General features: G+C 41.3%; 1 protein-coding gene across 11 annotated transcripts in view; it reads right to left on the minus strand.

Moving 5' to 3' along the window:
* Positions 1-4999, minus strand: part of LOC115201748 (nucleolar and coiled-body phosphoprotein 1) — a 29759-nt gene extending 24760 nt beyond the window's left edge. For all 11 annotated transcript variants that reach the window (XR_003879805.1, XM_029765628.1, XM_029765626.1 and 8 more), the window contains exons 1-3: positions 4841-4999; positions 2163-2221; positions 1758-1912 (exon numbers count right to left, since the gene is read on the minus strand). Coding sequence is in view for 10 of the 11 variants with exons in the window: in XM_029765628.1 (XP_029621488.1) it covers positions 1758-1912; positions 2163-2221; positions 4841-4951 (325 nt within the window). In the remaining variant the exon portion in view is untranslated. The remainder of the gene's footprint in view (positions 1-1757; positions 1913-2162; positions 2222-4840) is intronic.
* Positions 5000-15834: the final 10835 nt, after the last annotated feature.

Here is a 15834-nt window from a genome sequence, read left to right on the forward strand (position 1 = left end):
TCAATTTAGATTGTGTGTCACTGGCCTACCCACAACACCCCATAACGTCAAAATAGAATTATGTTTCTAGAAATGTTTACAAATTAATAAAGAAAATTAAACTCTGAAATGTCTTGAGTCAATAAGTATTCAACCCATTTGTTATGACAAGCCTAAATAAGTTGAGTACAAATGTGCTTATTTAACAAGTCCCATAAGTTGCATGGACTGTGTGTGTGTGTGCAATAGTGTTACGATTATCACGTCAAACTGTGCGATGTTAACTAATTTGAAACTTGATGACCTGGCCAGATTGTACGATTTGCTTAAGTTCTGTCGTCACATTCTGTAATTGATGTAGCCTCTCGAGCCAGTCGATGTAGGCAACACCAGCTGCCTCCATGCTTATGCGCGAGTTTGGGAAAAACTGAAAGTATACATAGTTTACACACATACAAACGTTATATAATCAAATAGGCCCCAAAATAACATGGTCGCTGTGGTACAACATTTTGATTGGCGATTGTGTGCATTTATCAAAATCCCATCAGGAAAGCCTGATTTCAGACGTGTCCATGGAAACAAGATGAGAGAAAAATCGGTCTTCTTGAACATCATGTAAACGTTTAAATCAAAACTATTTTATTAACCTGACTATTCACAATAAATCGTATTATTGTATCCATTCTCAGTGCCAGCCGTGTCCCCACTGGTCAGTCACCGGGATCGGCTCGTGAGACCAGCCACACTATATGATAAATGCAAAACAAATGTCAAAAAACTGACAGAACTTTGTCGGAGCTTAAAAAATATACAAAAACGAAATAAAATTTAAAAAAACTGGCAGACCTAGACCTTGTCACACTGAACGAGCCAAGATGTCCAACAATAGTTTACGACTAACGAATCTGCCCACGACATTGACATTTTGTCTGGGACGGCAAAATGGTGGCATTACATGGCTAAAATAGTGGGGAGAATCACTACCTCATCTCTGTACTCCACACACAGAGAATCGTAAGGTTCCTCAGTCGATGAACAGATTGAACCACAAAGACTGAACAAAGCTGTCATCAAGGCAAAGGGTGGCTACTTTGAAGAATCTCAAATATAAAATATATTTTGATTTGTTTAACACTTTTTTTTGGTAACATCATGATTCCATATGTGTTATTTCATATTTTGTGTTTTTCACTTTTAATCTACAATTTAGAAAATAGTGTCCAAACTTTTGACTGGTACTGTATATATAATGTATTTTTACACAAACCACCCGAGGGACGGATTGAACGGGTGGGCCGTAGTTTGCTTGCAATTGAGAATCGATTCACGTTAAGATGGGAGTATTTGGCTGTCTACCTTTACATTGTTGGGTTTTGAGTTTGCGAAAAGCATTTCAATGTGCATGAAAACGTACACTTTTAACATACGGTCCTTGGGACCTTAACAGAAACAAACAAAACCCCTTATTCCTTTAAATCTAGTGTTAAATAACACTAATATCAAGAGAACAATATTTATTTTGTGAACAAATGTTTCGTTTTGCTGTTATAATAAGGTTGGTTAGTAACATGGAAAATCGTTGTGGAAATCTGTTGCAGCTCAAGACTACAAAACCCACAATGCAATGTTCTCTCTATGGGCTGGCTTGCTAACTAGCAAACGTAGCTACACACAATAATACCAAAGACAGTATGTACTTTATACTCGCACTCCCCCAAGTTGCTTTGGATAAAAGTATCTGTTAAATGGGATACACTGAAAGGGTGAGAGAGTACCTGTGGGTGTGGCCTTGGCAGGTGCTGCAGCTTCCTCCTCATCACTGCTCGACTCCTCACTGGAGCTCTCTGCAGTCTTTGCCTTCTTCGCAGACGGTCTGTCACTTGTTCCAGGACCGTTGGGCAGCGCCTTCCGTTTCTTAGCTTCAGGAGACCTGAAAACGGGAACGGCACAAACAGAGCAGTGAGTGGAATTCAAAACTAGCCACAAAGAATCGCAAAGTAACATTCTGATCCATTGACACTAAATTACACAAAGACAACGGTATGTGAGGTTCATGGTTTAGCCCCCAGGAACTCTGGGAAAATGGAGGATTGTAATATACAGGTTGTTATTCCCACCAGCCAAGTGGGGGGACAATACATTGAAGGGATGAAATCAGATTGAGTGTACTAACTACTTACTTCACCCAGAAGTTGAATATGTCAAGCAGACCGGCATCTTGTTTTTCATTCTGGGGTGGCTGTTGTAAAAAAGGAAAAAATCATTAACAAAAATCAGCCAGTTTATTATCTTTGCAGGTTTAGCCATCATGTGTTCATGATACGGGAAGAAATGCTGAACAATGTTTTTTAGCTACAAAACAAGTTTCTCATGCATGGAAGACATATTGAACGGCATAATGCAACTAGTCAAGTTCTCGATTATTTAACGTTATCAATGTTCCAACTGCAATCCAAATCTATCCATAAAACAAGCGATGCCAGGGCTGACACGTTAATCTGGTTAGCTACAAACAAGCTGTGCTGTTTATTCACCCACAGTTACTAATAACCTCACTACATGTAATGGTGAAAACCTCAAGCCCACATTCGATCCCAACAACGCCACTTTAATCATGTTTACATATCTTACATTACTCGTATGTATATACTGTATTTTATACCATCTATTGTACCTTGCCTATTACGCTCGGCCATCGCTCATCCATATACTTATATGTCCATATTCTCATCCACCCCTTTAGATTTGTGTGTATGAGGTAGTTGTTGTGGAATTGTTAGATTACTTGTTAGATATTACTGCACTGTTGGAACTAGAAGCACAAGCATTTCGCTACACTCGCATTAACATCTGCTAACCATGTGACCAATAACATCTGCTAACCATGTGTATGTGACCATTAACATCTGCTAACCATGTGTTATGTGACCAATAAAATTTGATTCGATATAGAAAATCCACTGTAGGCTACAGTCAGAGGGTGGAACGATATTTTGACGTGGTGCAGGATTTTTGAGGGAGCTAATTTAGATATTTTTCTACATATAATTTCAGACATTTTGGTCAGTCAACTTGTCTATAACTAGATACATATGTTACCCTAGAAGACTAAATCAACCTCTTTTTTTTCTCTCACAATAATGTAAAAAAAAAAATCTATAGAACGAAATGAATGCTTCAATCTAGTTGACATCGGTAAAGTTTTCTGTCATCTCTGCTTCTTTCAAGGAACAAAGACATTCAGGGACTGGGGAGAAAATGCTTTTCTGTGCAAAATGTTCCAAACGACATCAGTTTGAACGGTTGTAAGGAAATAGAAAGCTGTGAAAACGACCCGACATGTTTCTGATAAGATTTCAGTTTGGCTTGAATGCAATATTTTATGACGTTTAAATACTATCAGCTTTTATGACGCTGATAAAGATAGCACCTTTACAGACGGTCCCTAACTGTTGTAGAAATACGATCAGCTTTTATGACTCCACTCCTGTTCCTGAGTCAAAATGTTGCATTTAACATTTACATTACATTTACATTTAAGTCATTTAGCAGACGCTCTTATCCAGAGCGACTTACAAATTGGTGCATTCACCTTAAGATATCCAGTGGAACAACCACTTTACAATAGTGCATCTAAATCTTTTAGGGGGGGTTAGAAGGATTACTTTATCCTATCCCAGGTATTCCTTAAAGAGGTGGGGTTTCAGGTGTCTACGGAAGGTGGTGATTGACTCCGCTGTCCTGGCGTCGTGAGGGAGCTTGTTCCACCATTGGGGTGCCAGAGCAGCGAACAGTTTTGACTGGGCTGAGCGGGAACTGTTGCCAACATTCGGTGAATCATTTTACTGCAAGAAATGTTTAATTCTGCAGGAGTTCATATTAAAAAGCGAGAGGTTAACTGCAGTCAGTGTCCAGATTTCCATTCAACACATCTGAACAGTAGGCAACAGTTCCCTTAACTTGCCATAGGCCTTTTTAAAGTCCCTGTCTTTGTGACTGTCGAACCACATAACATTCAAGGCTATCATCTTAATTTAGCACTTACCTAAATTTTTCCTAAACATTAATTTTCTGTCCCTCTTCAACTCTCCATGTCTCAGCGTTTCTGTTATAGAATTAAGCTCCGACATTGTCCTTACTTGTTCTACAAATTCCTAAAAGGATTTAGTGATTGGCGTGTAGGAAATTTAAGTTTACAGCACTAATGCCATACAGCCTAAAAAAATAAGGCAAGACAAATTCAAAATGTAGTATATAGATATAAATTCCAAAGAAAGATACATTTGTGGATTTGTGTGTGTATCGTTAATCTTTAATCAGGGCGCCCACTTTTAATCCACACAATATTTGAAGACCCTAAACCCAGCCACTGCGCAGGTTAACCTGTACATCCCTACACACCCCATTTCTCTGCTTCGTCCTGCAACGAGCCACTGTTAACAGACGGCTAGTTTACATTTGGTTGATCCAAGGATGAAAGGCTGTAGAGGCTTCCGCAACGACCCGTCTGTAAACAAAGGCTCGTTGGGGGGCAGGAATCAACGCATTTCTTAGCCTTGCGGGCTCGCCAGAGACATTTTATTTCAATATGTTAACGTACGTTAGCTAACTATGTAGTTGGTCCAATAAATTCGGTGATGGAAATTGATAAAAAGCAAACAAAAATAAAATGCACCCGTCACTTGTCTAACATACAAAAAAAAGTGTATTGTCATTCAAAGTTGGTGGGTTGGAATCACACGTGTTAACCCCGCGACGTGCACCTCCTGCGTAGCTCGTTAGCTCACCGAGCTAGCTTTAATAAGAGGTAAACAAAACAACTGTTAAATAGAGACGTAATACAGAATATGGCGCCTACCACTTTCGCTTGTTTGATGAACTGTTGAGCAGCCTTGGTAAACTTGTTCTCTAGTAGAAATGAATATACATGCTTGTAAAGATCACTCGGCACGGAATTTTGCTCCGCCATTTTTTTTACCACGCTTGTGTGTGGAAGAGAAACGCGGAAGTTGTCGTCTTCTTCTATGGTATGTTGGCGAGAGCACAATTTAATGTGCGTTCTGCTACCTACTGTTCGGGATGGAAACAGGATTCCCCCCCAAAAATGGAACAAAAAACCAAAACATCTACAAAACTACCAAAAATAAACTAAACTAAATCAAACAATTTTTCTGTTTAAAAAAAAATAATCAATAAAACAAATCTGATCTGTAAACAAGCTCAAGGGGAACCTGGGAGGGCGGGTCTTCCGGCACCAGTACCCCTTGCAAGTCATCAGATGTAAAATGCTTAAGTCCCAAAAACTTTTCTGCCGCAGCCACAATAATGTCCAGTTTCTTCGATTTCCTTGAGACTTGTGTCGTACAGTTTATAACTGTGGAAATAAACGCGACAAAATCCACATTTTTAACACCACAGGGTATTTTTTGCCCGGCAGCAAACATTAACTACAGCCTGTGGTGCGTCCACTACCATGTCTTCACTAGCATCACTTGTTTTCTCAATTCTTTTAATCGCCTCCATATAGGAGATTTGATCGATCGCTCTAACTTTTGCCACCTCAATCTCCTTCACCCTTACAGGGCACTCCAGGAACTCGGATCATGATCCACACCAAAATTGCAACACAGTCGTCCTTCTACACACCGTTCTTCAATATACTCCATCTGTCTGCACACACTTGAAACACGGCCAAATCCTTTACAATTCTTACACTGCAATAGTTTGGGAACGAAAGCTCTTACAGCGTATCTTACAGAACCAAGCTTCACATGCGTAGCTATTTGCTATTTATCTTTTTCTCCATTCACCCACGGGGTCAGACGCCGGGCACTAATCACACCAGGAATTCAACCTGAACATCCGTCGTCACCCCTGAGATGACTCCTTTGAACTGGTGTTCTACTCCAAAGTTCAAAACAGAACATTTCTGTTGTCCGGGATTCTTTTGAGGCTCACTGCAATCTTCCTCTGTTCTAAAGAAATACAATGAATCAAAAACAAGACCATTCCTGGTCACTCGGACAGACTCCACTTTTCCAAGTGCATACTTCACCAGTTTGACACCTCAAACAGGTCTCCTACATATGTATCCTTACTCACACAAACACATCCCAACAAGAAGTAATTCATTACCATTCATACACGTATCCTCCACTCCAATTTTACACTACTTTCCTTTTTTTGTTCCAGTCTTCGATACTACTGTAGTCCATTCAGAACATTCGTCTTCACCAACTTTGCTCGACACGCTGCTCGATTCAAAATGTTCATCCACTTCCTGCCGTCTTTCCTGAAGCTTTCTAACGCGTCTAGTACACGTCTTCACAGCTCCAAAAGGCCCAAAAGGCCCAAGTCACATCACATGCTCTTCATTGTAATCAGAGGGCTGATATAAATACTATGCATGCCAGTCTCTCTTGGCTAAGAGTTGAGGAGAGACTGACTGCATCACTTCTTCTTTTTATAAGAAACATTTAATGTGTTGAAAATCCCAAATTGTTTGCATAGTCAATTTACACACAGCTCTGACACACACACTTATCCCTCCAGCCATGCCACCAGGGGTCTTTTCATAGTCACAGTCCCCAAATCTAGAATGAATTCAAGAAAACGTACAGTATTATATAGAGCCATTACAGCATGGAACTTCCTTCCATCTCATATTGCTCCAATAAACAGCAAACCTGGTTTCATAAAACAGATAAAGCAACACCTCACAGAACAACGCCTCTCCCCTATTTGACCTAGATAGTTTGTGTGTCTGCATTAATATATTTGTTTCTATGTATTGATATGCAGGCTACGTGTGCCTTTTTTATTCATGTTTTAATTGATGTAGTTCTGTCCTTGAGCTGTTCTTGTCTATTAATGTTCTGTATTATGTTTCGTGTTTTATTTGGACCCCAGGAAGAGTAGCTGCTGCTTTTGCAACAGCTAATGGGGATCCTAATAAAATACCTAAAAATACCAAAATACATGCGCACTGAAAAAGCTGTCACGTGATAAATACGGCACCAAAATGAAAACATGGGAAATCTCATCTGAGAAAGTCATCATCAATCTTTAGTTTGAAGACGCTTATCATTTAGTACTCAAAACAAGTCATATTATTTGACATAGCTCTAAAAATGGTCCTACGTGAGTTTATTTAAAAGAAAGGTTAAATTCATTTACTTTTATTTGTGTCACGATTAGGGCTGACCCCATTTGGTCTAATGGTGGAATGTTTGGTCGATAGGCTGTTGGTTGACCAAACATTTTTTTGTCAAGCAGTTGCAAAAAAATATATAATGTTATGGCACATCTTGATTGATGCCCCTGTCTCAGCTGACTAATCCATTGGATGGCACACCAGTATCACCAGAAACATTCCCTCTAAGCTGCGCTGGCGTGCAGTTCCCAAGAAGAAGAAGAAGAAAAAGAAACATCAGCCGGTGCAGAGAAGCACAAGATTGACCTTCGCTCAACTGTCTAGTTTTCCCCTTGAGTTAACACTATCAATGTTTCCCCTCTACTGTGCGAATTGTGATCAAATAAACACAATCCCTACATGTATTTTTTTTCTCCAAAAGTCTCATGGAATATAGGCCTACATTGAACATCACCCATTGGCTGCTACTGTAGGCTGAATGATAGAAACAGCTATTTCCATGTTAAAAATATTATGGGATGCATTTTCTCCTTTGTTTTTGATGGTAGGCCACTCTGATAGGCCTACGTTATGATCAAAATAGCCTACAGTAGCCTACTTGGCCACTGTTATAACTGTGACTTAAAGCAGGTACAGCCTCAGTGTTCACAGTAAACACGCTCAAGAAGTTGCATAGAATTTTCACAACATTCAAGTTTGCGTTCAGTAGACCTGAAATTTGCTGAGTGCCCCCCCAAAAATTAGAGGGAACATTGATCGCCAGTAGTACTGTCACACCCTGACCTTAGAGAGCCGTCTTTATTTGGTTAGGTGGAGTGGGCAATCTAGATGTGGAGTGGGCAATCTAGTTTTCGTATTTCTTTGTTTTGGCCGGGTATGGTTCCCAATCAGAGGCAGCTCTCTATCGTTGTCGCTGATTGGGAATCATACTTAGGCAGCCTTTTCCCCCACCTGTGTTTGTGGGTAATTATAATTTTCTGTGAGTGTTTCGTGTGCGCCACAGTTGCGTCACGGTCATTTCTGTTTACCTGTTTATTGTTTTGTTCACTTTCACTTCAATAAAGGATGTGGAATTACAGGCACGCTGCGCCTTAGTTGATTTACGACAGGGAGTTTGAGGACAGTGAGCGTGACAAGTACATTTACCATCATTTCTAATCTACAATGTTTGTTTGCTTACGGTAATTTTTGTTAATACAATCAATATATAATTATTACAGTCATTTACCGTTTTCATTGTCGGAGTGGACACGTTGTTTGCAGAGAACACACACAACCTATGCTACGCTTGTGAGAAACAAGTTTTTGGTTTATTTCATTTCCATTTACTAGTTTTGTTTGGAACGCTCCTGTCAATGTTGAGTAAGGATGTGCACCTGATTACGCATAGAAGTAGGCTTACACTACCTGGCCTGTATGCAAATGTAGGCTTATAAATGTGCCCATTTGGGGATCTGATTGTGTTTCTGATTGTCTTAACTCATCACCAGTAATGAGCTGTGGAGCTTCTCAAAGTAACATTTTTCTTCACTTCAAACAGCAAGTAAACAAAGTCTGTTTTTACATCCGTTGAGAATGACAATAGTTCCTCCAACGTAGCCTATTAGAAAAATCTTTCCAGCTCTCTCCCTTTCCATAACCATTCAGGTGTGAAAGGGGGGGGGGGGGTGTCATGCTCTGAACCGGTCGAAACGTCAACAAATAGGCCTACCTGGTTACTTCTTATCACTTATCCATAAATAGCCTACAGCCCGAAGCTCACTGGCCCCGGAAACTCTGAGGGTCCAGGATATTAGTTATCCAGAGCAACCACATATCACAGTCATAGTATTAAAAGTACAACTTTTCCTAAATAAAGCAGCTATGAGCAAAGTCAGTGCTAGTAAGAAAACAAAAAGTGCACGAAAGGGCAAAGGTCAGAGTGTTCGTTAGTGTTTTTGTCCCCCATACTGGCAATGAACAAAGACATCATGCTTGAATTGGTTATGATGGTGAGGGCATTTTGTGAGTTATCAAGCTATACAAAAATGGAACAGGTAGTGTAGTCTTATTTTTACTATACACAGTAACATACTGTTATGATATAGGGGGGGGGGGTTAGTGTTAGGACATAGACAAACACTATCCAGGAAACACTTCCACACTTTACCCCCAGGAGGAAGCAGTAAGCGGGTCTAGTTGCTGAGCTAAACCTTGATAATTACTCATCTAATTAAGGTGCTAGTCAGCCAGCTTGGAGAGCTGTAAGGCTGTGAGGTTTAGTTTGGTGGCCAGGAGGACTTTCCTTTGAGTTTTTAATAGTTAGGCCTTTTGTCGTTTTCTTTGTTGTTGTTGTATAAATGTATTTTGGGACACCACTTTGAACAAAGAATAATCTGCTGGGACTGCAAATCAGGTTACTGTCACGGGCGTCGTATGAATTGGACCAAAATGCAGCGGGTACGTGAATGCTCATTATCTTCTTTATTAAAATAAAGGAACACTGAACAAAAAGAACGATGGAAAAACAGTCCTGTCAGGCACACAGCTAAACAAGGAACAACTACCCACAAAAACCCATAGAAAAACACCCCTACTAAATAGGACCTTCAATTAGAGGCAACGAGGAACAGCTAGACATAGAAATAGAAACAATAAACTAGACATAGAAATAGAAAAACTAGAAAATAGAACATTGAAATACAAAACATAGAACACTACCCAAAAACCCCGACAGCACAAAACAAACGCACCCCTGCCACGTCCTGACCAAACTACAATAACAAATAACCCCTTTACTGGTCAGGACGTGACAGTTACAGACCAGTTAACTAAGACCCCGAGACTTAGCAAGTGCAACAATATTAGCAGGCTAGTAGTTAGTTTCATAACAATACCTAGCTAGGTATATCATTTTTTACTCATCTCCTCCTACTGTAAAGTAGGATCATCTCCTGCTACTGTAAAGTAGACTCATCTCCTGCTACTGTAAAGTAGACTCATCTCCTGCTACTGTAAAGTAGACTCATCTCCTGCTACTGTAAAGTAGACTCATCCTCTACTGTAAAGTAGTCTCATCTCCTGCTACTGTAAAGTAGGATCATCTCCTTCTACTGTAAAGTAGACTCATCTCCTGCTACTGTAAAGTAGACTCATCTCCTGCTACTGTAAAGTAGGATCATCTCCTGCTACTGTAAAGTAGGATCATCTCCTGCTAGTGTAAAGTAGGATCATCTCCTGCTACTGTAAAGTAGACTCATCCTCTACTGTAAAGTAGACTAATCTCCTGCTACTGTAAAGTAGACTCATCTCCTGCTACTGTAAAGTAGGCTTATCTCCTGCTACTGTAAAGTAGACTCATCCTCTACTGTAAAGTAGGGTCATCTCCTGCTACTGTAAAGTAGACTCATCCTCTACTGTAAAGTAGACTCATCTCCTGCTACTGTAAAGTAGACTCATCTCCTGCTACTGTAAAGTTGACTCATCTCCTGCTACTGTAAAGTAGACTTTTTGAAATCTGCTTAGTGCTTATCATACCGTCATAATTAAAAAATGAAACTACAGTATCAATGTTCTTGAGTGGCCTAGTTACAGGTTTGACTTAAATCAGCTTAAATCTATGGCTGTCTAGCAATGATCAACAACCAACTTGACAGAGCTTGAAGAATTAAAAAAAAGAAAAATGTCCAAATATTGTACAATCCAGGTGTGCAAAGCTCTTAGAGACTTACCCAGAAAGACTCACAGCTGTAATCGCTGTTAGAGACTTACCCAGAAAGACTCACAGCTGTAATCACTGCCAAAGGTCATTCTAACATGTATTGACTCAGGGGTATGAATACAGTCACACTCCCCATCCAACCTCACAAAGCTTGAGAGGATCTTCAAAGAAGAATGGGAGAAACTCCCCAAATACCGATGTGCCAAGCTTGTAGCATCATACCTAAAAAGGATCAAGACTGTAATGGCTGCCAAAGGTGCTTCAACAAAATACTGAGTGAAGTGTCTGAATACTTACGTAAATGTGATATTTCAGTTGTTTTAAAAAAATAAAAAAAAAACTGTTTTTGCTTTGTCATTATGTAGTATTGTGTGTAGATTGATGAGGGGGGGGAATCTATTTAATCAATTATAGAATATGGTTGTAACATAACAAAATGTGGAAAAAGTCAAGAGGTCTGAATACTTTCCGAATGCGCTGCATCTAATTTTAATTGTGATGGTGTGTAGCCTATGATGCTTGGTAATACATAAAGTCCTAGTTAATAAAAAAGTAAAAAAGGTTAAATAAAATAGTCAATGTAATACAGGGGGGATGCACACACATGCAAAGTTATAGCACTTCTCATGCTCCTGTAAATATGCCTTCTAAACGTGTCATAGAAATACAGCAGTAAATTAAGTTGACATTTATATGGTCTATGGTATTCATACACTGATACAATATATTGGTCACGAAGCCAGGGCTGGCTGATAACCCAGGACACACTGGAAGGGAGTCAACCCGGTGGAGAAGTGGCGTAATGAATTCTGGGGCGTACTCCGCCCAGGGAAGGAATCGGGCCAACTCCCCCTGCCGGTCCTGGCAGTGACTTCTGAGGAACTTCCCAAGCTCCTGGTTCATCCTCTCCACTTGCTCGTCGGACTAAGGCCAGGAATCAGAGAAGTGAGGCTGACCGTGACCCCCTAGTTTCTCCATGAATGCCTTCCATACCCGTGATGTAAATTGGGAGCCACGGTCAGAGACGATGTCCTCTGGAAGGCCGTAGTATCGCAAGACCTGCTGAAACAGTGCCTCAGCGACCTGGAGAGCAGTAGGGAGACCAGAGAGAGGAATAAACCGGTATGATTTAGAGAATATGTCCACAACCAGGGGGGGAGTAAGGACAGATGTGACCACGGACGCTGAGGCACGGGAAGGGGAAGTAGTTTCCCTGCTGGAGCGTGCTGGGGTAGATTTTGTTTGGGCACATACTGAGCATGAGTTGATATAGTGAGCCACGTCCTGTGCCAAGGTGGTCCCACCAGTATTTCTCAGAGTTGGAGTGAATAGTGCGAGTGATACCTGGGTATCCAGCGGTGAGGGATGTGTGTGCTTAGGTCAACAGGGAACGTACAGTAGATGCGTTCAGGAGGGCAGGTAGCGGGCGCGGGTTCCTTCTCCAGGCAGGGATTCTCATCTTCGCCCAGGAGAGGGTTATGATGTTGAAGCCACGGGAGGCCGTGGCTTTGTACGTGGGTGGCTTTGTACGTGGGTGGCTTTGTACGTGGGTGGCTTTGTACGTGGGTGGCTTTGTACGTGGGTGGCTTTGTACGTGGGTGGCTTTGTATGTGGGTGGCTTTGTACGTGGGTGGCTTTGTACGTGGGTACAGTGATGATGAGGAAAGGAAGGCTATCCTGGTGCACAGTGAGGGTGAGTGGTGCTGTGATGTGTTTGACATTCCTGGATCCCAGGGGTCGACCATACAACGCTTGAACTGGAAATGGAGAGGAGAGCGTGTATGAGGGGATGTTCAATGATATTCCCCGTGGCACCAGAGTCCACTAGAGCTGTTGATACAACTGTCGTGTCTTTGGGTACCATTAAACTGAAGATAGGTTTATCAATTAACTCCCTGTAATTATTATCACGCGATTAAACTGATTAATCGTTTAATTGTAATTAACTAGGAGATCGGGGCACCAAGAAAAATATTCAGATTACAAAGTTATAATTTTCCTAATATAACTTTCCTATATTATAATATAGGCCGATTATCTTCTGGTTTGAATGGTGTGTTTTACCTCGCGTCCAGTCTCATTCCAAACGTCGTAAATTGTTGTATCTGCACGAACCCAGTCTTTACTAAAATCATCCATACATCAATTGTCTTAAAATCATTTATTTACTACACTAAGTAATTAACAGAAAACATACAAACAGTAATTATCGTCACAAAGGATTGGTATAGTAATGTGCCCTAATTGGCTAACAAGCATGGCTGGTCTGTTAGACAATGGGTCATAAACGGTCAGCTGAGAAGTTACACAGAGTTCATTAATATTAACAACTGACAATTGAAGGCTCACTCATTCGGGAACAATTGCAATCAATATATATTTACGCTCATGTGTCATCGGGATTCTTGTTGGAGAGTTCTGTTGAGGAGTTTTGTCCGCGTTCTCTCTCTCTCTCGGTTAGATGGATCTTTCAGAGCGACATTCATTAATGTCGTCATAGAATGGATGTTTCGTTGGTCTTCGCGTTCGATGATATAATTTACTTAGCTGCAGACTAATAATTAATATCAAAGACTTGTTCTTATTCTGTCGATATCGATAGTCTAAAAGTTAACCAAGTGGTATGGTTCACTTTCAGTAGAGTACTTGGATGATAAAACCTAATGGCCATGGAGTGCAGGCCTGGTCTGTAGAAATGTAAATCAGGGGGTGTTTTATAGTGCCCATAGAACAGGCTTGTCAAATGACGCCTGGTCCTGTATGTGTCCCTGGGGGCATGCCTGTGACTGAGTTAGACTTGGTTACAGAAATACAATTCTATCACATTAACATCAGTACATAGCATCTCAATGTATTACAAATAGCTTTATCCTTATTAATACATTTTATACAACCATTATGATGCCAGTCTCATCGCTGAGGCTATTATATAAACAGTTTTATGGTAATATGGCTATATTGTCTCTCTATGAAACATGTGGTAGTAGATTCTCCTCTTGGAATTTTTACAACCCTGGGTTGGGGGGAAGGTAGGTTGGGTGATGGTACAAAGGGGAGGGGGTCAACTGTCCTTCCTGTACCCAAAGAGGCCAACGTCATGACACAACATATGGGGGACAGCCACTGCTGAAGCTGGTGCCCCTCATGTCCGCGGTCTGGCCTTCCTGCCCTCCATCTCTGCCCTCTGGTGGATGGTCGAAGACCCCACTGAACCCCTCATACGAATCCAGCTCCTCCTCTCTCCTAGATGGCCATAGCCCACGCCAATGCCCCTCCAGATAGCAGGGAAATAACCATGGCAACCTTGGACCTCTCGGTGGTGGGGGCTCCCATCGGATGAGCAAAATAGATGGAGCACTGGAGTAGGAAGCCACGGCATTTTGATGGAGTCCTGTCGTATTTGTCCGGGAGGGACAAAAGAACCTCGCTGACCTGGACAGATTGCTGGATAGACACGTAGGAGAGAATCCATCGCCCGAGGGAGGTGACACCCCTCGGGCAACGTCGAAGAATGCGGAGGACCTCATCCATAGCCGTTCCCAGTTGAGCCAGCTGGTCGTGGTGTTGACGAAGTAGGTCTCCCTATTCGCTGACCAGCTAGGAGATGCCTTGATCAACTGCTGCTTCCATGTGGTGAGGCATTATTCTGTAACGGAGACGCAGGGAGACAGGAAACAGGTGCAGTTGCTAGAGTTTGTTATAAACAAACACGTAACGATACAAACACAAGGAATACGTCTGAACATGGAAAACTGTCACGTCCTGACCAGTAAAGAGGTTATTTTGTTATTATAGTATGGTCAGGGCGTGGCAGGGGGGTGTTTGTTTTGTGTGTTTTGGGATTTTGGGTTTGATCTATGTTATCTATTTCTATGTTTTCCTTTCTAGTTCTTCTATTTCTATGTTGTGTATGTTTGGGTTGATCTCTAATTGGAGGCAGCTGATCCTCGTTGCCTCTGATTAGAGATCATATTTAAGTAGGGGTTTTTCTTCATGGGTTTTGTGGGTAGTTGTTTCCTTGTATAGTCTGAGCACCTTATGGGACTGTTTTTCGTTGTTTGTTTTGTGTAAGTGTTTTTTCCTTCTAATAAAAAGAAGATGAGCTATATACCCGCTGCATATTGGTCCGATGATTTCTCCTCTTCAGACGACGAACTTTATGACCGAAACAAAGTCAATTATGCCTGATGGGAAGTAACAACGGAGTGCCGTGTAATGAGGGAAGTGATAATGGTCCAGGTGTGCCTGATGATGAGGCGCAGGTGTGATGGGTTGCCAGGTGTGGTTAATGATGGGTTGCCAGGTGTGAGTAATGATGGGTTGCCAGGTGTGAGTAATGATGGGTTGCCAGGTGTGAGTATTGATGGGTTGCCAGGTATGAGTAATGATGGGTTGCCAGGTGTAGTTAATGATGGGTTGCCAGGTGTGAGTAATGATGGGTTGCCAGGTGTGAGTAATGATGGGTTGCCAGGTGTGAGTAATGAGGGTTGCCAGGTGTGAGTAATGAGGGTTGCCAGGTGTGAGTAATGAGGGTTGCCAGGTGTGAGTAATGAAGGGTTGCCAGGTGTGAGTAATGATGGGTTGCCAGGACCAGTGGTTAGTATCCCTGCGATGTCAAACGCCAGAGGGGAGGAGTGGGAGTACAAGTGACACTAACTTATCTTTTTCCAGGGAGAATTTAACTTTTACAAGGAGAACTTTACATAAGAGCATTCACACCATTTGACGTTTTCTCCTCATTTTGTTGTTACAGCTTGAATATAACAATGATTCAATTTAGATTTATGTGTAGATGGGTGAGACAAAAATGTCAATTTAATCAATTTTAAATTCAGGCTGTAACTCAACAACATTTGGAATAAGTCAAGGGGTATGAATACTTTCTGAAGGCACTGTAACAGCAACATTTACATTCACAAAAGTCAGATACAAATTGTATGCTATACAAGATAAACTTAAGTTATAATCATTTAATTTCATTTCCAATAAAATACGTACT

This window comes from Salmo trutta, chromosome 10 (assembly GCF_901001165.1).
Source record: "Salmo trutta chromosome 10, fSalTru1.1, whole genome shotgun sequence".
NCBI lineage: Eukaryota > Metazoa > Chordata > Actinopteri > Salmoniformes > Salmonidae > Salmo > Salmo trutta.